The sequence below is a fragment of the Rhynchophorus ferrugineus genome, unplaced genomic scaffold (assembly GCF_030347505.1).
Source record: "Rhynchophorus ferrugineus isolate W39M unplaced genomic scaffold, kcgeb_rfMv2 rfM8, whole genome shotgun sequence".
NCBI lineage: Eukaryota > Metazoa > Arthropoda > Insecta > Coleoptera > Curculionidae > Rhynchophorus > Rhynchophorus ferrugineus.
This window is the reverse complement of record NW_027472587.1, coordinates 17087844-17112031: the sequence shown is the minus strand read 5'-3', so window position 1 is coordinate 17112031 and position 24188 is coordinate 17087844. Positions and strand designations below refer to the sequence as shown.

General features: G+C 30.3%; 1 protein-coding gene across 2 annotated transcripts in view; it reads left to right on the top strand.

The window, feature by feature from the left end:
- Positions 1-5039: 5039 nt before the first annotated feature.
- LOC143201271 (protein turtle homolog A) overlaps positions 5040-24188 on the top strand; it is a 461942-nt gene continuing 442793 nt past the window's right edge. Inside the window, exon 1 of one of the 2 annotated variants that reach the window (XM_076412222.1) lies at positions 5040-5397. In XM_076412222.1, the coding sequence (XP_076268337.1) occupies positions 5289-5397 (109 nt within the window). In that variant the 5' untranslated portion in view covers positions 5040-5288. The remainder of the gene's footprint in view (positions 5398-24188) is intronic. The other variant, XM_076412221.1, reaches the window with a different exon arrangement.

The following is a 24188-nucleotide window of genomic DNA, read 5'->3' as shown; positions in this document are numbered from 1 at the left end:
TTATTATTATTATTGGCTATTATTATTGGTTACTATGGAAGAAGAAGGGTACTAAAGATATTTGTGCAAAGTGTATTAAAGAATATTAGCCAATATCTTAATTGGTGTTATTTCCTTTCCACTTTTCTGGTAACTGGAACTGGAAGTAGCAGGTCCTTATTTTATTAACGGCGATCTGACGGGATCAAACGTATTCTTGGAATTAACATATTATCATACAGTGTTTATTTATCTCCTTAGTGAAAAAGAGACAATAGCACTTGGTAACTATACCTTGAAAATTAAGTAATACAGTAATTATTTTGAGGCACACACTTTCTAAAAACGTAGGTTTTGTAAAATAATAAAATGTTTGTATTCGTATTTGTATTTGTACATCGGATCCTGTAATTTTTGTAAGTAAACCTGTGAATAATTTTATAAAAGCATTTATAATCGGTTAATTGATTGTATATTTTATTATTTATGTTAAGCAAAATTAAAATATAATATTTTATAGGTATATAATTTTATAGGTCCAAGGAAACGTTTGAGTTTTTCGACCAACGAAATTGTACAATTCATTAACATAAAATAAATTACGTTATGTTATAACTTAAAAAGCTACATTATGGGCTCATCATCAAAAAACAGATCTAGATCGCTTATTATTATTATTATTGTTGGCTATTATTATTGGTTACTATGGAAGAAGAAGGGTACTTAAGAAAAAACATCTTAATTGGTGATATTTCCTTTCCACATTTCTGGTAACTGGAACTGGAAGTAGCAAGTCCTTATTTTATTAACGGCGATCTGACGGGATCAAATGTATTCTTGGAATTAACATATTATCGATACTTTTCCTGATATATTCTGAAAATCTTGAATGAAGAACCAATGTAATTGCTTCAATTACATTTCTCCGTAGTTTTCACCTGAAAAATGGTGTCACAACTTGGGTTTATATACTTACGTATTTGTAGTACTTAACTAAAAATAGGAAACATCGGCAATAATTTTCAAGTTCACATCATTATACGTCTAAAGTAAAACATTCAAGTTTAGAACTGTATACAAAATTCGAGTGTGGCCCTTTATTTTTCTTAATTATATATTACTATGGTTACAGGGACTTCTTAGAGAAATTATCCATATCGAATGAACCCATTTTTTTCACAAACATATATTTCAATATAATTATGTACAATGCCGGGAAAAGTTCCTCAAGCAATTAAAATTATGCATTTTTGCAAATATTTAGAATACGATATTAGCTAAAATTAAAAAGACAAGCAACTGATAAAAAAACGTATATTTATTTATTAACGTATATATATATATATATATATATATATATATATATATATATATATATATATATATATATATGTAAGCTAACAAACTTAACAGTACTAACACATTACGTAAATGTGACCCAAAAAATGAGTTAAGCGACCAATAAAATTATCCGCCAAACTTACGGTAGCCGAAAATGTGAATAACTCTAGCGAATTGCAGGTTATAAAGCGGGGTCTTCGCGCAGTCAAAAATGATCCTGCCGCGTATAACAACGATCTACTTGACGTGTTTAGAACGTCTTTGCAGGTGGTCCAAATCCCCTAACTATCCTCCCGGGACCTATTTCGCCATGTTTAATTGCTCCTGTGTCTAATTGTCTACATACAGTTACCAGAATTAATACAATCTACCATTCGCTAAACAGTGCCATACGTAACCCAACAAGCAGGGGGACATGGGAGTGCGGTCCGGGTAGGAAGGGAGGGGGGAAATTAGAATGATGTTCCCTAGGTAGGAGAATTGTTTGATGTTTCGTGGTTAAAATAAATATGTCGTTGTAATAACTAAATAAAAATAACCAAACCACATTTGACCTATCTACTACACGTATTTTGATATTCTACTATATACACTCAATTTAGCTTAATACCTACCTAAATATAATTTGTCTATTTACAATATTATTTTAACTACTACCAACTGATCGGTTTGAAGCCAGTGCCAAGTAACAAATTAGATTAACAAACTGATCACTTGGTAGTAGTTAAAATAATATTGTAAATAGATAAATAGGTTTGGGTAGGTACTAAGCTAAAATGTGGGTATATAGTAGAATATGAAGCACGCGCATTAGATGGGTTAAATAAGTTTTTTGTTTATTTTTATTTAGTTATACAACGATTATTACGTACATATTTTATTTGAAAACTTTTTATTTTGTGTTAAATATCTAATTTTGATTATTATTTTTATATTTTGGTGAGTTCCTTATTTATTTTTTAAAGTCAATTCAATTTTTTTTAAATATTTTTTTTCTCTTTTTAAGTAAAAGTGCAGCCCGTATGAGGAAAAATACGTATAAAGAAACAATGATTGAGAATAAGGAACACTTCAGGCCCTGAAATCCGCTACCTAGTCCAGGTGATTTGACAAATTTTCCAAGCAAACTAGAATGAAAAGTTGGCTGGCCCCATTGGGCGCGTGGGCATAACGTTCTAACACTCACACCATAGCATCAGTTGCCTGTACTATTTCTACGACTTGTCATATGATATGATTAGTGCTTAAAAAGTAAACTTAATGGCTTTTACGCTGAACTACTTCTGATTGTTCAGCAATAACATTATACCCAAATATCTGATTATTTTAGATAAAAAAGTTATGTGAAAACTTTGTGCCTCTGAAATTTGAGGTTTTCCCTCGATTTCCTCCCTTCCTCCCATCAGATCATGCCTTGACTGACCTAAAATGGGATATATAACATAGAAATTCCTTCTTTTTTGAAGACGGTTAAGAATACTAGATATCGGGTACACAAAAAAAAGAAAAATAGTCCAAGAATAATATATACCAATAATTCCGCGTTTTAGGCTCTGTGATAACTTAAAAAGTATTTCAACGATATTTCCATCGAAATTTCGATTCCTAATTAACAAGAAATTTTGAGGACCAATTAACATTAATTTGTAAGTTTGCGTCCTTTATTTTGGAAAAATAAATTTTAATTGTAGAAATCCTTGACCGTCTTTATACACTGCATTCACACAGTTCTTTATTTATCTGAGTTTTATATATAGGGAGGGTAAAATAACATTTTCTGAGAAACTTCTAACATACATACAGTGTTTATTTATTTCCTTGGTTAAAAAGAGACAAAAGCACTTGGTAACTATACGTTCAAATTCTACCCATATTCCAGTACCAATATGGTGAATCGATAGATCAATAGATAGATAATAGATCAATAACATCTTTCTTTTTTCTAGTGTGACGTCATTATTTTTTGTTATTACTTAACATTTTTATTAAAAAGTATCGTATCTTCATCTTATTTATTCTATACGTTCGTATAAATTTTAGTATTTCCATTGCTATATTATTGTCATAATATTTAAAATAAAAATATAAAAATAAAATGTATAAAAATTTTAATATATCCCCGTTTATTCCTATTTATCCCAAAAAATTATTTGTAGTGATGTTATTTGCTTTTAATATAAATAATAACATCATTATCTTCCGTACTTTTCTAACGATACATTGAGATAAAACCAAAAGTATCACTTTTAATCCCATATTATACAGCAATAATTAAAATACGTATTAATATTTCTAAAAAATAAGAATGAAACAAATAACTTACATCAGAATGCCCCATTGGAAATAAAATATCCTGCAAGCAGCACTTAAATTCACATGAAGAAGTCCAAATGAAATTCGAATCTTGGATCCATGCAGAGGGCGTCGACATATCTCCTGAAAGATGAGAAAAAATTGTAATTAACAATAGATACTACTTTTATTGACAAAGATTATACCAATATCCTTAAAAAGAGCTTGCAAGTCACAACAGTTTAAAAAACTAATCTGTTACGCCGTATAAAATATATTTAGATCAGTTATTGAAGAAAACATAACGACACGTCAACTAAAAATATCTGCATTTTATTGACAATTAGATATAGGCAACCTTGTTATACAATAAAAATTTATAGACTTCAAATGATTCTTTAAAATATTTATAATAATATAACGAAGATCATAATCTAAAATGAATTTTTATTAAACTAAATATTGGCAAATATGTTTCTTATTTTGAATATTTTCGATATAACCTTTTTATTGGAAATATTACAGATGTTTTAAAATTACTTTTGAACTGAATTTTAATGTCATAAGTTGAACGTGGATGTGAATTAATGTACTATAAGTAAACACAGATATTTCTTGATATATTACAATGAACAAAGTAAAGAATAATATTTGTTATTGAAAATATTCAAGGTTATTTCCAATAACATCAATAAAATCAGTACCTAAAGTATTTTTTAACGTATAAAACAACTAGTATATTATTCAGAATACATTATATTTATCACAAATTATTATTTAAACTCAAAACAGTGTGGTAAATTAATTTTCCTGAATCACGACATGGTCATTTCAACGAAAATACGTCATATATAGAAGAAAAATCGTCTAAAACCTTATATAAAACGGATATAGGTAATTATAAATCAATAAAATACGTTTAAATTATAAAAATATTAATAAAACTTACTTTTACTAACAGTTAATTTGACAGGGATACCTATTGCATAGGTCTGTAACGACATTGAAATTGCCGGTAAAAAAAATGCCAAAAAAACTGTACGGCCGGCAAATCGGACAGCTCCGATGAGAGAGAGAGAGAGCAATCTTCCGTTTCTCTCTGTATTGTTGTACGATATATTATCGTGGGTTGAATATAATCGCTCTAGGAATGAGAGAAGAAGTAGGCTGTGCCAGATTGACAGGGCATATTTATTTATCATTGCAATTGTCGGTTACGTGGTGACCGGGTGGGTGAAGTGCAGTTTTGCGTCATTAAAACGACGTTTGGGGTTAGTTTTTCGGGGTACGACAATAAAAATTATGCGAGGATGCTGGTAGATCGAAAAATCCCGGTGCCCCATCGCGTTTTCGCTTTCCCGTCGCCGACATTCCCGCTCCGGATGATCGGTCCAAGATTTCAGGTGAGTGTCGACTGAAATTCGTCGGTCTCTGTCGCGGGTCTTCGAGCGCGCTCGGTCGCGGGGGTTTCCTCCCTTGTCCTGGCGAAATATTCGCCGCCAGTAACAGACCGGCCTTCGTTTGGGGTGGTGGAGCGCGTCCGCAGCGGCCGATGTCTCGCGTTACGTACCGATCGCGACCTGAAGACACACGCCGTCCGGAGCAGTGAGATTTTTTTTCGACGACGTACTTCCGTTGTTGGTGTGCCGGAACGATACTGTGACTCGGATTCGGCGATGATGCCCTCTCGATTTGTCGGTGTGGTTTGGTTGATTGTTCTCTTTTGGAACCGGTGTTGTCGCTGTCAGACGCTGATAAGCGAGGATGAAGACCAGGACGAGACAGGTACATTTATCAATTGATTTCCTCCAGCCAAAATCATATTTTATTAAAAAACGGCTAGTAATATATGAAATATTATAACTCACAAGCGAACTGGACCAAATTCATGTAAATTTAATGGAAGACTCTTTATATTTCTATGGTTTTTTTGAATATTAACCTCAATTTATTGTGTTTACGCTAATCTATTCTCATTTATTATATCAAATCAAAGTCGTACTCAAATAATTTCGTATAAATATCTATAGATGTTTATTATATATACTAGTTGATTATCAATCAATATTTTAGGTCAATAATGTCAAATGATATTTGATAATTATTTTGTTGCAATATGAGGGACTTTTATCCAAACACTTTTATTAATATTTGTAATTATTTCGTAAATAAAATAAATTTTATCGTATAACTCAAAGAATAATATACAGTAAAATTGCACTAAAATGTCATAACTTACGTTATAGTCATCATACTGTGAAAATCGTTTTATTTAATATCTATAGATGTTTATTATATATACTAATTGATTATTAATCAATATTTTAGTTCAATAATGACAAATAATATTTGATATTTATTTTGTTGCAATATTGGAGATTTTTTCAAGTTACTTTTTATTATTATTTGTTATTATTTCGCAACTAAAATACATTTTATCTTTTAACGCAAAGTAAAATTGAACTAAAATATAATCACTTTTTAAAATCACTCTATTTAAATTTATATAGATGTTTATTATAATCACTAGTAGATTACTGATCAATATTTCGGTTCAATAATGTTAAATGATCTTTGATAATTATTTTGTTGTAATATTAGGGACTTTTTTAAGACATTGTATGTGTATGTATATAATGTATATAATGTAATGTGTATGAATTACCGTTATTTTGAGAATAACTTTTTATATTCTTATAGTAATATCTGCTATAAGTTGTGGCTCATTTTCATCTAAAATTTATTTCTTTACGTGTTGTGATTATATCGGAGGTTAGTAAACGTTTTAACCCACACATTTCACTGGCATCGCGTACATTTAACTACTTGTCTGGCACATTGGGGTCTACAAACTGTCGCTAACACCCTCTCACACTAATACACCTTCTTTAAAGGACAAAAGGTAGATCATAGAACATTTTTCTCGGTTTTTTTTTAACTAAATATAAAACAGTTTTTTTTTATAATTTTGTTTTCTTGTTTGTGACAGTGTCCGTTATTTTTTTAAAATTTTAATACGCTTTTGTATAACTAAACATTGAAGTAACCTATTAAAGTTTAAATTTTACATTTTATGAGCCCTTGTACTGTAAATTATTGAATAATTTACAATTATTGACTCGTTTCTTTCCATCATGAAAGGGCATGCTTGTTCACCGTAGCCATACGCCTTTTCCATAAGCATTCTTTTATTCTACTTGTTATATAAAAGAAACGTATTTCATTGGCACGTAATTATAGATATTGTCATATTTTATACACTTCGCAGTATATAATAATTACATACTTTTAATATATTCCTATTCATTATTCACTAGAAACTTTCTATTAATTTTGATATATTTACGATTTTTTGTCTTTAATTCTACCAATATTAAGATATTTTATATCAAGAACGACATTTTATCGAAGACTAGCGACCCGCCCCGGCTTCGCACGGGTGCAATGCTGATACTAAATTAAATACACTACAGAAAAAATATGAACGTTGTATATAAAAACATAGCGGCCCGCTCCGACTTTGCACGGGCATAAAATATATATGCCTATGTCACTCAATGAAAACATGATTAAAATCGATCCAGTATTTTTGGTTCATTCATTACTGCCCTTGGCCTGCACGCATTAAATTTGGAGTAAAACAATTCCTCTTCCCCTATACTTACTATGAAGATTTCCTGCTATCTTTGGAATATCTAAATTCATACAATTTTTATTACATTACACATTTTTAAACGCAAATTTTAAATTTGTAATATCTCCGAAAATATTTGTTTAATTTACATGCTGTAAGGAACCATATTGATCTATATTAATTGCACACTGTATTTAAGGTACTTAATTCGATAAGGATTAATGCCGTATTGCTTAAAATAGCTTCGTAAATAAGCCATTTTCTCACGTAAAAAGTAAACAATAAAAATGGTTAATGTCGGTTATACCTAAATGATAAACATATACCATCGCGGACTTTTTTGTAGACTTTTTTATGGTGTACAATACTGTAGTACATTAATTTGATCTAACTCGTAGGGTTAGGCAGCGTTTTTGCTAATTGCTAAATAAGCCTAAAAAAATAGGTTAATTTACGACATCACGTTAGAAACCTCTAAAATTAGCAATGTTGCCTTAGTATATTATGCATGTATTATACATATAAACCTTCCTCTTGAATCACTCTATCTATTGAAAAAAACCGCATCAAAATCCGTTGCGTAGTTTTAAAGATTTAAGCGCACATAGGGATATAGGGACAGAAAAGGCGACTTTGTTTTATACTATGTAGTGACTATTCGTTATTTATGCAGTTATTTGTTCAATAAAAGGCTTATATATAATCCAGACAACTGATACGACAAAAATTGACAACTATATTCCGCTAGTTTTTGTATGAAGGGCTTTTATTCATCATTATTTTAAGATTCCCAGAGGTAATTATTGTCCTGATATTAGCTCAGATATTTTTTCCTGTGATCCTAACTATCTATTATGTACAAATAAATTAATGGCGTCGGTCTTCACGCAGATGGAATTATGTCGTGTCTGATCATAATAAAGAATGTATAAGCCCGGGATTTATATATTTTGAATTAATTGGATTTTTGTTAGAATTCTGCGTGTAAATAATGTATAAAGGGCGTCGAACAAAAAATATATACATATTTTTTTCATTATCTGTGTTACTCTAAATATTATTAAACCTTTTGCATTCAATATATATATATATATATATATATATATATATATATATATATATATATATATATATATATATATATATATTGCTGAACTATGCGATATAAGGAATAGATTGATTATTCTTCCATAATGTACTCTAGAGTCTATTAATTATTCGTAGTATATAGTCTATGATTATGAATTTTTGGAGTAATATTGGTAGTGGATTTCAAATGAGTTGTGGTGACTAATTTTGAGCTCAAGTGTTGTTTTTGGCTTTTAAATGCAAAGAAACTACAACTATGTCTCGTAGAATGACAACACAGACATTATAGGTTACCAATAAGCCATTTTTCTACAATTTGGTTCCTTGGGATTGGTTCAGAATGAGGAATATTGACTACCATATGAATGTCAGCAACTGCCTCAAAGATGTAGCAAAAGGGATTTTTTACAAGAGGTTAAAAGTTATGTTGAAACACTTTAAAAAGTGTCAAATTACCCCATCTACCGTATCCTCCGGACATTTCTCCTCCGGATTTTCATCTATTCCAATGAGAGAAGACGAATTTTGTAAATAATAATTCTTTAAAACCTGAATACTAATAGGGATTTCCAGTATGTTCTTCTGGTATATATATATATATATATATATATATATATATATATATATATATATATTGCTGAACTATGCGATATAAGGAATAGATTGATTATCCTTTCATAATGTACTGTAGAGTCTATTAATTATTTGTATTATATAGTCTATGATTATGAATTTTTGGAGTAATATTGGTAGTGGATTCCAAATGAGTTGTGGTGACTAATTTTGAGCTCAAGTGTTGTTTTTGGCTTTTAATTGCAAAGAAACTACAACTATGTCTCGTAGAATGACAACAGAGGCATATGGTGTTTGATGAAGTTTGAAGACGTGAAACTGGTAGAGCTGTCAAACGACGATTGTTTCCAAACACAAGAATAACTTGTCCAGACATTATAGGTTACCAATAAGCCATTTTTCTACCATTTGGTTCCTTGGGATTGGTTCAGAATGAGGAATATTGGCTACCATATGAATGTCAGCAACTGCTCCAAAGATGTAGCAAAAGGGATTTTTTACAGGAGGTTAAAAGTTATGTTGAAACACTTTAAAAAGTGTCAAATTAGCCCATCTCCGGATTTTCATCTATTCCAATCAGAGAAGACGAATTTTGTAAATAATAATTCTTTAAAACCTGAATACTAATAGGGATTTCCAGTATGTTCTCCTGGTATATATATATATATATATATATATATATATATATATATATATATATATATCACTACATAATATAAAACAAAGTCGCCTTTTCTGTCCCTATATCCCTATGTGCGCTTAAATCTTTAAAAGTACGCAACGGATTTTGATGCGGTTTTTTTCAATAGATAGAGTGATTCAAGAGGAAGGTTTATATGTACAATACATGCATAATATACTAAGGCAACATTGCTAATTTTAGAGGTTTCTAACGTGATGTTAAATTAACCTATTTTTTTAGGCTTATTTAGCAATTAGCAAAAACGCTGCCTAACCCTACGAGTTAGATCAAATTAATGTACTACAGTATTGTACACCATAAAAAGGTCTACAAAAAAGTCCGCGATGGTATATGTTTATCTTTTAGGGATAACCCACATTAGCCATTTTTATTGTTTACTTTTTACGTGAGAAAATGGCTTATTTACGAAGCTATTTTAAGCAATACAGCATTAATCCTTATCGAATTAAGTACCTTAAATACAGTGTGCAATTAATATAGATCAATATGGTTCCTTACAGCATGTAAATTAAACAAATATTTTCGGAGATATTACAAATTTAAAATTTGCGTTTAAAAATGTGTAATGTAATAAAAATTGTATGAATTTAGATATTCCAAAGATAGCAGGAAATCTTCATAGTAAGTATAGGGGAAGAGGAATTGTTTTACTCCAAATTTAATGCGTGCAGGCCAAGGGCAGTAATGAATGAACCAAAAATACTGGATCGATTTTAATCATGTTTTCATTGAGTGACATAGGTATATATATTTTATGCCCGTGCAAAGTCGGAGCGGGCCGCTATGTTTTTATATACAACGTTCATATTTTTTCTGTAGTGTATTTAATTTAGTATCAGCATTGCACCCGTGCGAAGCCGGGGCGGGTCGCTAGTATATATATAAATTAATGATAAAATCACCTTACCAAATACTAGGGACCTAGCACGTTCTTCTCCCTGTTTTTTCTTCTTTCTTTTTGTTTCCAGTCCGTGTTTGTGTACGTCACGACACTTTTCGGACGTAAATTAAATCGTTTCTTCGAAAATTATTAGACGGAACTTTATCTAGACCGAGAGCCGAACTTGAGATTTAGTGGGAAAGTTCAATCCGGTGGGAAGTTTAATAACGCTAAAGGGAGGCAGAAGAAAAAGAACGGCATAAAGGAAATTGCACTCAATGTAATTAGTATTAATCAGATATGGCGGATCTCGTTACCGTGAAGGGGACTAGGATACGGGATAACTTTAACGGTATCTAGTTTATTATTGAGTTAAATCTAATTATTAGTATGTTAATTAGAAATGTTCCTTCTTTCAACTTGAACTTGAACTTTCTGTGTTTGAACATATTATTTCTAGTTTTGAAGTAATTCAAGTAAATATAGGATGGGGCAAAAGTCCCGCTACCACTTTTACGACGTTTAGCTCAGTTTCGCTTTAACCATTGCAACACAATGGTAGACGTCCAAATTTTATTATGGATAAATACACACGGAAATTGCGTCAATGGTAGCGGGACTTTTGTTGAATTTTTTGACGACTTTTTTGGGACCCGCGTTGTACAATACGGAAAAACCGAATATATATAACCATTTCAAGCTGTACCTAATACTGATAGGATATGTCTTGTCGTGAAGTAATAAATATTATATTGTATAAACCAAATATATACATTTGAAATGAAGAAATAATACTTTATATCTAAAAGAAACCTTTCATATATAACACATATAAATTTTTGCTCAGAACAAATATTATGAATCAAAAGTGAAAGTCTGTTCTTTTTCATGTGGAATAAAAATGTTGCAGAACAAAACACCTAAGTCCCTAAGTTGGTCAGTGAGTATCATTCAAAGTTACGTAAAGGAATAAATCCAATCCACATCACCAAAAACGCATTTTCATTTAACCATATTGTTAAATTAGCCTTTAATATAAACATATAGAAGCTGAGTAATATTTTGATTAATCGAGATCTTTTCATTTAGTCGTTTCAATGCCTATAAGCTCTAAAATATAGTTAAAAAATTGGATTATTTGTTCGCCTGATACAACATAATTAATAAATAACTATCATCGAAATATATAATAGTTTATTAGCATATAACTGTAATTTAGTAAAAGAACTACATTTGTCCATACATTCATTGTGTTAATTTTTATAGCATTGATTTATATTAATATATTAAATAAATTAATACAGATATTGGTAGAACCACGAAACTTTTAAACATTTTTTATCGTAACTATATCAAACATGTATACGTTTATTTAAAATATAATTGCTCTATTTTATTAATTTTAATTTATTTATATTTAAAATTTACGGAATATTGGTTAGAGTTCATAATTTTAATATTAAACCGTAACAAAACATGTTGTTATGGGAAAATCCAGGAAACGGTTTTATTATTAAAATTTGCAGAAGTTTGTTATCAGTCCGGTATTTCTGGGTTTGAATTTAATTTTTCTTTTAGGTCTTTTTTCTATATAAAAATTAACTGGGATGATTGTTAAGCAATATAACTTAAAACATTAAAACAACGGTAACCAGTTTTTCATCCTTTATTTAATTTAATAATTTATTGTTTTATATTGTTAATATACTCATAAAAGTACCAATGTATTCACTGAAATTAAAAAGGACTTTAATGAAAACACGAATTTGTTAAATATTTTTTATCATAACTATATCAAAAATTTATACGTTTATTTAAAATATTAGTGCATTGTTTTATTAACTTTAATTATTATTTATTTGCAATATTACGAAATAGTGATTATAATTTAAACATTTAAACATTTACAAACATATAAATGTACATTATTGTTAAAAGTTTTTTTTACTCTGATATTTTCTTATTTAAATTTATTATTTTCATTTAATTTTACTGTTCGGAAATTAACGAGAGATGATTAATAAGAAATACAACTTTCGACTCCCAAATAATATTGCAAAAAGGTTTCGTTTTCTGGATATTTATATTGGTATCTTGCATTACGTAGAAGAACCCTTCGTGACTATCCGATTTGCGTTGGGTTTTTTCTGCAACATTGTTCTAGTCGGAATAAAACAGAACACAAAAAGTAGACGAAAATCGACTTTTCCACTGCTGAAATCGCCTTGTCATGACGACGATCATTTATTAACGCTTGGGGTAAAATGGAGTTCTCCTTTTGTAAGAACATTCGAATTATTGCTCACAAATAACGTTAATCATTAGCAATACGATCGAATACAATGTTTGTGTATAATAAGGAATAGAAATCATCAGCACAAAGGTATTATGGATAGTTTTTGTGCGAAAGGTACAATTTCAATTAAAGGGTCTAAACAGTTTTCGAGAATTTGTTTTTTTGATGGGTTTCACTGACGTCAACACTTCTTTTTCCCAGAGCCAAAGAACTGGAATTTCGTATATAGAGGAAGCCATCTTGTATATTTCTACTCGATAATCAAGAATAACTGAGGCATGATGACAGTAACAGGGATTACAGAAAAATATTTATTTTTAAAATAAACCTAGGACTAATGGACTTATTAGTACAAATAAGGCCCAAAAGTTGAAAAATTGCCTTGTTAAACATCTATCAAAGGCATTACGAAATATCGACGTCATTTAGCCTCTCTTAAGCATCATTTGAGACATTTAAATAAGTATAAACGAATTTATTTAAATTCTATATATTTCATGGTTATAGCATTAGTTCTGATCTACGAACAGTTAATGTTTATCAAAATAAACAATACAAATTTAGCTACATTCTTTACATCATCATAGGGTGCCTAATACCAAGTTACGTATAAGTTTTCTATATTTAATAATTAAGACACAATGTTTGATTAAATTACATGTTTTATCTTTGAAAATGTTTCCGTAACTTAGTTAATATTATTAAATAATAATTTAAAATTACAGTGAAGACAGCGAAGTACGAAATTCTAAATAGTGATAATAAACATGCCTTTCATTGTGGAAATGATCAGAAACGGTATGTTGATAAACTGTTGTTGTTTTTTGTCTCTTTGTTATTTTTTAAATATAGTTTCAAATCTCATTATTAATTTATGAAACTGAAACTTAATTAATGATCTACAGAAATCCGATGATAGATTATGTTTTGTGATTTGCGTTATGATTGATCCAAATTTGTTAATTGTATCACTTACTTAACTTAGTAGTTATTAATATTACTACTAATTAAATTCATGAATAACTAAATGACTCAATAATTATATCATCATAAATAATGTAACTAATCTCTAATTATATACAATTTATATTGTACTAACGTTCAATAAATCATTAACCATTTTGTGAGATTTCAATATAGATTATCTTAACTTATATTATCAATAATAATAGAGTATTAGAGTAATAAAATAAGGAGTTTGATACTTCATTTAAAATTTATTTCAAATCTTAGATAACTTTTAGAAAACTAATTTACCAAGGTGCTTCCGGTCATTATTGCTTTTATAAAAAGAATATTATTAAGAAAAATTGGTACATTACATGTTAATCAAAATATTTTTAATTATTTTCCACAACCATTTTCCAACCAACTATGTCTGGTGAGCACGCTGGGTACCATAGAACTTCCTACTCGAGTTGCTACAGCAACAAGAGACTGTAGACTGCAACCTGTGGCCGAGCGTTATCATGCAAGAAGAAGACTTTATGAGCAAAGTGTATAGCTTAACCCGTAACTTGTTGAGCTTGGGGTCATGGGGGTATATCCTCTATTTATCTCCAGCCACAATAAGTTATAGAAAACTCTTATTTCTTGCATGACAAGCGACGAAACCGCGATGCTGAAACCTTTTGAAATGGCATTTTCTCATTTTGGTTCTTCCTCATTGCATGTAAATGTCCGGAAATAATTGATCCGTCAAGTACTAAGCTGTTTGAAAGTTCTCTGAGAGTTTGTCCTTGGTTTTCGTCTAAGAAATGTTGCATATAACTGGCATCAAAACCAAATACGACAATTGATATATAACAGAGCAACATCACCCTAAGATTCTAAAACTGTTTGATGTGCTTTGGTAGCAAATTTCTTCAAACCAATCAGTAAAAGTAATGATTAGCACCTAGATACATTTAATAACTCCATAATTCTAAATGGGAGACCATTATTTTATCTAGAGATATGTCAAAAGGATCGAATTACCAACATATATCGCTGATTAAAATATACGCAAGAACCTGATAAGAAAACTGGTACTTTTTTAAAATTTATTCGAATACTGATTAATTAGGCAACACTTACGAAAACATACCATAGGTCCAATAAAAAATATTTTGCAAAATCATTTTGTTCTAATAATGTTCTTTGATAAAATATTTCAAATTATATTTTAATTATATTTACCGTAATCATGTCTGAATGGTAAATATTAATAATTTTATTTACTCAAATGCCGGTAAATAGAACTGTAATTGATTATATTGAAATATAATGTCGATCGGTTATAATTAGTATTACAATACCAATCTACAAATTGCTTTTCCCAACATTATATAACATTTTGTGCCATCTCTCGATCTACCCGAAGTGGCAGATCGTTAACAGGCCACATAAACAAAAGCATAAACATTTTGATTACCTTTCCGAACAATTCTAATAAACTATGGCGAGGTATAAAACGTATTTCGGCGTAATAAATTAGAAGAAATTATGACATAACATCTCCGGCCACTTTTATGTCCTCCGACTGTCTCTTTCTCTCTCTGTCTTTCCGACCAGCTCCTGCCGGAGTGGTCCGCTTTATTTATAAACTTACAGCTAAAGATGAGAGGCCGATAATTACGCCCAGTGTTTAGGAGACACTTTTAATATTTATCTGTCTTCCTGTTTCCTATTTCGGTATATTTTTAATGTGCCTCTGTCCCGTTTTCGTAATTAAATTTGTCTCGGTTTGGACTTGATTCTTTTTCATTATTAGTCCTCTAATCACCGCGATGTTTCTGGAGATTTGCCTCTTAATTTTCTTATTAATTATTTGTTGTTTTGCTGCTTCTATCTATACGTTTTATTTTAATTTGGTATTTTTAACTCGTCCCCCTAATGAATGATGTTTTTATTCTAATCTTACATTAAGATCTTTATTTTCTTGTTTATAAAAATGTTGGACAAATTATGTCTGTTTGAAAATTTAATTTAGTCATAAAAACATGGAATCTACAGGTATTCGATGCATAGTTGTATTTTTTATTTTTCTTACTCACTAATTCCAATGGGGGTCATATGTAACCCTAGCTGTAAACTATATTTCATAGTGAATTTAATATTGTTTTCAGAAATATTATTATTAAAATATAAATAATTTAATAAACTGCCGAATTCTTCATACATATTTATATAAGTTTTTCTAATAAATTTTGTATCTGTTTTAACTTGATTCTTTTTCGTTATTAGTCAATAATAATCATTAATAATGAGTAATCATGGTAATATGTAGGGATATTTTTCTCTTAATTCTCTTATTAATTATTTGTTGTTTTGCTGCTTCTAATTATACGTTTTATTTTAATTTCCTATTTTTAACTCACCCCCCTAATGAATGATGTTTTTATTCTAATCTTACATTAAGATCTTTATTTTCCTGTTTATAAAAATGTTGGACAAATTATGTCTGTTTGAAAATTTAATTTAGTCATAAAAACATGGAATCTACAGGTATTCGATGCATAGTTATATTTTTTATTTTTCTTACTCACTAATTCTAATGGCGGTCATATGTAACCCTAGCTGTAAACTATATTTCATAGTGAATTTAATATTGTTTTCCGAAATATTATTATTAAAATATAAATAATTTAATAAACTGCCGAATTCTTGATACATATTTATATAAGTTTGTCTAATAAATTTTGTATCTGTTTTAACTTGATTCTTTTTCGTTATTAGTCAATAATAATCAGTAATAATGAGTAATCATGGTAATATGTAGGGAGATTTTTCTTTTAATTCTCTTTTTAATTGCTTGTTGTTTTGCTGCTTCCCTTTATATATATTTTTATTGGTTATTTTTAACTCGCCTACTAATTAATGATGTTTTTTTATTGGAATGCTACATTGAGAAATTTATTTTTCCTTAATCGAATTATAGTTTACTATATGTTTCACATTAATAACTGTAGCCTTACAAATAAATGATTGTAATAAACCTAATGGCTGTTACTTGTTTAGTGCTATTTCTGTTTTTCAAAAGATGATTTTTTTATATCTAATGAAAAGAAATCTTATATATTTATCTACCAGCATTACCACCAATAGTCCATCTGCCTATAGTAGCCTGAACTGCGATACTGGGATCAGGATTCCTTGATATTTTTAAAATCTTAGATGTTTCCTAATATAGATAATTCATGACCAGGGATCTTCGAGCATATTCAATTCATTTCTTGTGACCTACAGCTTCTGCTGCGTTTCTCTTATAATTGCCATAATTTTTCAAACGCTCCAAAGAAAGCTTCGATAAACTGCAAAATTACTGTCAATTCTACCTTAGCCTGTCTTCTTGTCAGGACAATTAATTTCTTTTCGGTTAATTTAATGAATTCAAAAGAGTTATTGAATGATGATGTAAAACGACATTGAGGGTTCAAACACAGCATTAAATAAAGCCGAGACGCACAATTTTTGTAGCGAAGACCTTGTCATTCGCGCCATATAACATATATACTGATTTAAATTTATACAATCTGTCTGGATAGGTGGTTTTTGCTAGATTCACACGAAATGCGAGAGAATAATGACCGAAGACAATCGAAATAAAGTTTAGAAATCACTGTCTGGCGTTTTATTGCTAAAATTCTGAAACTGTCACGAAAAACGTTGCTTTTTCGTCTCGCTTTTTTTCCCCACTCGCTCATATCGAGGGAATTGGTACAATTTGCGGCAGCGCTGTTTCCTTTCGGCACGGGGAGAGAACTGCTGACTTTTTATATTGTGTTTTACATTTATGACGATATATAATATTGTTTCTCTTATTTTTTGTGCGTATTTTTACGGGCCGGTAGACAATCTTCTCGCCGGAACGGAATTAAAAAGTTTTCGTTTTAGAAAGGCGGCTCGAAGACGAGGGATCATTTACATTCGTTTCGTTTCGCGCAAAAGGGATTAAAATAATCAAATAGCATCAATTTAAAAAGTTTACGGAGACTTTCTGCCGTTTTGTATGAGGAGTTACGGTACGGTAGGTTTTTATCGTTAATATTCAAGAAGTAAGTTGTACAGTTTTCTTAATACAAATATTACTAACGATATAAAATTTTTAATTAATTTAAAACTAACCAATTATATAAAATGAGATACGATGCTCATCACGTTAATACTTTATTCTTATTTTATTATACTCAACCAAAAACAAGTCGGATTAAAAGGTTTCTGGTGTAGCCACCTTGAGGGATGTCGAATTTTACATCGTGGAATAACGGTCTGCGAAAATACCCAGAAATATAATCCAAGATATGGAACACAGGCGGGGTACTAGCAGCGCCAACTAGCATATAATAACGAATATCTGGCAACCCCGAGACGTTTATCTAGGAGCTTATTGAAGGGTAATTTTGTTCATTCAACGACTGACCAGCGCTCAGTTCAGACGTGTCACCAACGACTGTCCAAGCTTAATCTACATGTAACACCGCTGCCTGCCCTTTTTTATCTATTTGTGTTTTCCACTTTTATAACTTCATTAAATAACGTTCCCACCATGTAAGCAACCACTGTTTTTATTTTGGCATACATATGTGTGCCAACGATAATTTCGAATCATATTTTAATGGCAGATGAGTAAACATTTATCAAGAATAAAGCTGTAGAGTAGAATGTAGCAAGCTTTGTAAATGTATTTCACATTTATTAATATTAATTCACACATTTAGTATGTGAGAACTGTCTTTACATTTATTGTTATAAATTCCAAAGAGAAAGGTGATTGCTAGAATTGGGCCCGCCACCAGATCCTTTACGCTTATTATTTTCTGGGAAATGAAATGATTCTAATCAGTTCATAGTCAAGAGTTAAAAATATAAGAGTTGTTTTTAATAACATTCTAATTTGTATCAGAAGTAACAAAATCTTAAACAAATACAGATACAAAGAAAAATGCTTACCAGGGAACGCGTTACCCTATGCAGATTTTCATTGTGAATAGCTGGCACAATGCTATAATTTGTGAAGATTTTTTATGGAAATTGGATTTAATGGAATTTGTCATAAATTCAGACATTTTAAAAGCACTGAAAAAAATGTAGTTCTAACTTCGACGAAATAATAGGTAATGCCTTCAACATGACTTTCTTTAAAATTCATATAGATCTGATAAAATTCAATATTGTCCGTGAAAAACTTTTATCATTTCAGCAATACCTGCCGAGAAAAAAGGCAGTTATACTTTTTTTATTTTTTTTTTCAATCGTCGTTCCAAGTTGTTTAACGAGTCGTTTTAATGGCTCGTGAAAGAATCTTGACTTATCTAATTGTTAGACGAGAATAGTATCGCATCGAATGTTTCCCTAATGTGAACTCATTATTCGCCGTGACATCGCCGTCTCCGCTCTCGATTCAAAAACTTTCAAAAACGACATTAAAATAATTAGTTTCGTACCGTCGCTGTATCTAATCCCGTTCGCCTTTCGACTTTATCCAAGTTTCACCTGGAGCCGACGGAAGCACTTAATTCCGCCGGTTTAGGCGACGAACTTTTCGTTTCTCCTTCGCGGACCGAGATATTCAAAATAAGTTCCAGTTTTCGGAGACTGCACTCTTTCATTTATATTGTTTTTAAAAGTTGTGTCCGGATCTCTAGACGCTAGTGACGCGACAAGTGAGAGATATAACAAGAATAAAATAAGTTTAACCATAGCGTTTATCTGGGTTTTCGTCGTTGAAAAGTTTGGTGCTGTAACGTTACTAAACTTAACAAAGTAACACAAGGGCTCCTATTTATATTTCGATCCCAATGACACAAGTTTACAAATTCGGGTCAACGTTTGGATCCAATTAGGTTCCAGAACGATTCTTAATGTTATTCGATACCATGAACTTGGATTTTCAATATCTGTGTCAAGATTGATTGAGGATGTTGCATTGGACATCATTTTGAATTTGCTTTGGCACTGCGATTGTGCTTCGGAATGTATGAGAATGCAGGGACGACATTGTAAAGTCTAAGTTGTTTTGTAACGCGTGCTGAACAAAGCAGTACAAAGTGGTCAACTGGCAAAAATGTATGTATACTCTTCATTTTCTGTGCTAAGGTTATGGAGAGAGCAGAAAAAATATGTTTCAGCTTTTGCCCGATGATTTTCGTCGTTATAAATTCAAAAAAATAGCACAATATATATATATATATATATATATATATATATATATATATATATATATATATATAAACATATCCTGAAGTATCAGACACTGATGACATCAGACATTGATCCATTGCCAATTTGTCATATGGTACAAATGCAAAAAAATACCTTAGGAGCTTCATTTTCATCACCGGCTCGAAAGGGATTTCGTTATAGAATTCAAATATTTAAATTTATAAAGCGAACTGACTGATTTTGTCTGCGATTTGAACTTGTCGGATCAAGCAACAACATAATACAAATTACCACCAATTATCAGAGTAGAAGCACAAAATCCCCAATTGGTTGGAAAATTACCATAAGATTGACTCAATTTCTCTCATTTCTGCATTTATATCATGATTTTGTCCCATAAAACTTGAGCGACATAAATGACAAACAAGGGGAGCGGCTACATCAAAATACAGTGAAAATCGAAAAGCGATACCATGGATCAGAATACCATCACGTGTTGTTAAGGCTCAGACTATAAATAGCAACCATCCTATAATGCTTTATAAATATTTTGACATATATATATGGTTATATGAATCATTACAGCACTAGATATTCCTAAAGATCTAGTGTTTACGCTATAGGCTTATACACTATATATTATAGTGTTTACACTCTAAGCGTTTCATTTATATTAGAATATGATTGAACTGGTAGTATTGTCTATATAATCATTCCAACAAGTCACCTCTTCTTTATTTTAACTTTATGATTGCTGTGTTATCCATGGTAAACCTACTAAAAAATATATGATGTTAATTTTAAAATTCCGTTGCAAATGTATTTAATAATTATAGCATATTAGTATTTTTACATAACTAATGACTACAACACAAATAAAATAGTAAATTATATACATCTGATAAAGCATGTATGATTCTCTTTCCCGAACATATAGCAGGTCTGTGAATAGCAAAAATTGAAACAAAATATATTGTGGCATTTATGTTAGATGGACCAAAGCTTCATCAAGTACTTTTACCATATCAACTCAACATGAATCAAACTAAATATCTGCTTGTTTTTTTTTATATACTTGACATTACTGGTAGCACTTGGAGGTTATTTACTGACAATAAGTATTATACGATATATTTGCAGCTTCTACTTCATAACATCACTCACCTATACTAGACTTTAAAAGGTTGAAAATATAACGTGATTCAATCAATCATCTAACAGTTAAGTTAAAGTGGTAAAGTAACTATACATGCTATTCATTATAGACACCATATATTTGACAATATTAGTTATGAAGTATAATACATTAGTGAAATGTTGTTCATCAAACCCCATATAACAAACATTTCTTGGAGAATAAGTAGAAACAAATTGAAACCCTCCTAATATTCTTACACATTATTTGGCACACCCTCCTTACTTATATCGTTCTCTGAATCGCTCCGTTCGAAAAAAAAATAAGCTCAAACAACCCTAATCCTTTAATAAAATCCCCGCACGTCCTTGCCCCCTCCGCCCCCTCTCCTGCGCGATTCTGAACACCCACCATTTCAATACTGGAGTATTTCCAGCGTCATTACGACCAAAGAACACCCCCTTGTTTTCGTCTGCTCATTTTTCCCTCTCGGCATTCCATCGATCAGGATTTTTTATTATTATTATGATTATTATTGAAAAAAAGGGCACCCTTTTTCGCTGTAAGAGGTAAGAGGTTTTTGATTTTATTTCGTTTATTTTTGAAGTGAACAATTAAGAAGGGGTGTTAGTGGCAACTGTTTAAATCTTTTGAGTAATGATTTTTTCTTAATTTAAAATTTATATTAATTTTCAGTAATAATTTATTTGATGTGACTATTTGAACGAAAGTACCGCAAATTTTTATGATGGATAAATACGAAGATTTACAATTTTTTTACCTGTCCGACAAAGAAAAAACTTTAAAAATATTTGTACTTACGTGCGAAATAAACGAAAATGCTAAACCAGTTACTTTAGGAAAAGTGTATCAATTTTCTACAAACCGTTAAAATTTTACCAACTTACGATAATTTTAACGAAGATGACACTAAAAAACTTGAAAATTGCAAAATATCACAAATTTTCATGATTATACATATGAAAATAGTGCCAAAATATTTATATTTCGAAAGAAAGAAAAACTCTTAAAATATATGTCCGTTGGGGCGAAAACATTTGAAACCTATGCTAAAATAATTTAGAATAGATACTTTTTATGTTACATTATTATTGTACTAGCATTTTATTCAACAAAAAAATGATTTATAGTTCATGTAATTTTCATTAATCTTCGATTATTAGAACGAAAATGACCATAATAAACGCAAGAATCAAAAAAAGGTCAGATATTTCTATGGCTATATATATGGAAATTTTATTAAAAAATGTTACCTCTCAGATAAAAATTAAACTCACAAAATATAGGTATTTAGCTTTTACTTTATTTTACTTATAATTTATTATTATTTTACTATTTAGTTTATGACCATCAATTCGATACAAAAAAAATTAATAATATGAAGTTAATGCATATATTCCTCAGCGTACAAATAATTTGTACCACTTCGAAATCGTGTATATATATCTAAGATTGATGAGACCTCGACTAACAAGACCTACCGTTTATATTGTCGAAATAGCAATAGTAAGAAACATACACTGAATAATACAACTATAAACTACGAGACATCAACGCTTTTGTGCTAAAAGGAAGGGTCTGTTGGAATAAATACATAACATGAATGAGCAATGAACCTCGGACCTTAGCGTTGAAAGAACCCACGCATTGCCAAAGCAAAGGCAGTAATATATTTTTCAGGGACGAATACAACCCTGTTCCATATCAAATAAATAGTTCCAGATGATTTGTTTTGATTGATAACATATAATTATATAATCGATATGATTTCACTATCATTTTATTGTTAGTACAACTCACAGGGAACAAAATTATAAATATTCCATAACAGTAAACAAGGTTATCTTTTTTTTAATTCGTTAAACTTGGTTTTGTACGTGGTTTTGTCAAAAAGTAAAAATAATTTAGAGGTTGCTTCACACAGAAAGTCTTCACAGATAATCCTTGCTTACATATACACTTATTTCTTAGTATTTTTGATGTTCTACTCTCTGGCTACTATATGCATAAATGTCATTATATTATGTTGTAATTTTAACTTTTGAAACCACCAAACCAAGTTAGTTCCTTTCAATAAAATATTATATTTGTGGTTATTCGTTTTAAAAACTGTAATGTGGGTTGATTCAAATGTTGAATTTGTAGTTGTATTTTCCTTTTCTATGGTTTCAATGCAGTTATTAATGTGGACTTTCATGAAATTCTTACAATTGAAATTACTCTTCGGAATTGTATCTTGTTTAAACAATACTCTTAAACATTTGGATCCATAATCATGGTCTGAAGTGCAAAGGTCAAAGATTCTTATCCAGAAGCTTCATGTAGGTCATTTTGTTAGGTTCATCTTTGTTACATATGGTACTCTTGTCCATTTTTAATATATGTTAAAGTCACATTTTAACAACTAGGATTTTATCTAGACTGGACCTACCGTTTAACATGAGCTCCGAACCATGGTCCTCGACATTAAGCCTACCGACTGGCGAGTGACGAACTTTAGAAATCATCACAGAAGACATCCGGTATTACCCAGCCTGGTTACTGGAGTGACTGGGATTACTTTCCTTGTTGGATTTTACACTCTTACCTAGGACAATCACAAATATTAAACAACCACAAATATAAATTTAGGACCATGCCTCAGAAGACAGAAGTAGGAAGACAGTTCTGTCGCCTTTACCACTGTGTCACCAAGTAGGCTGTACTTTTATTCTGTTTAAATATTTAAATAAATCATTTTTACCTTAAATTCTAAAGGAACAGCATCAACACACAAATGTTTTCAAAAATATATGTAAAATATATAACCTAAGGTGTCACACATTCGGAATATGGTTAATGCTGTATAGTTACGTCTATTTAAGTTCCAATTTATTTATTTACGTTATGTGCATTAAATAGTTTCCCTTGCTAGATGACTATACTATACATTGTTAAATATTCCATTTTAAAAAACTTGGACACGGGTGTTGTTTTTTATATTTCGGGATTTGTGAAAAACTAATTATCAGAATTAATAGCGTAATGTTGATTGCACGCTAATTATATTGAACCACTTTCCTATCTTTCTTTTATTAGGAGAACTCATAGAAATCCATTTAA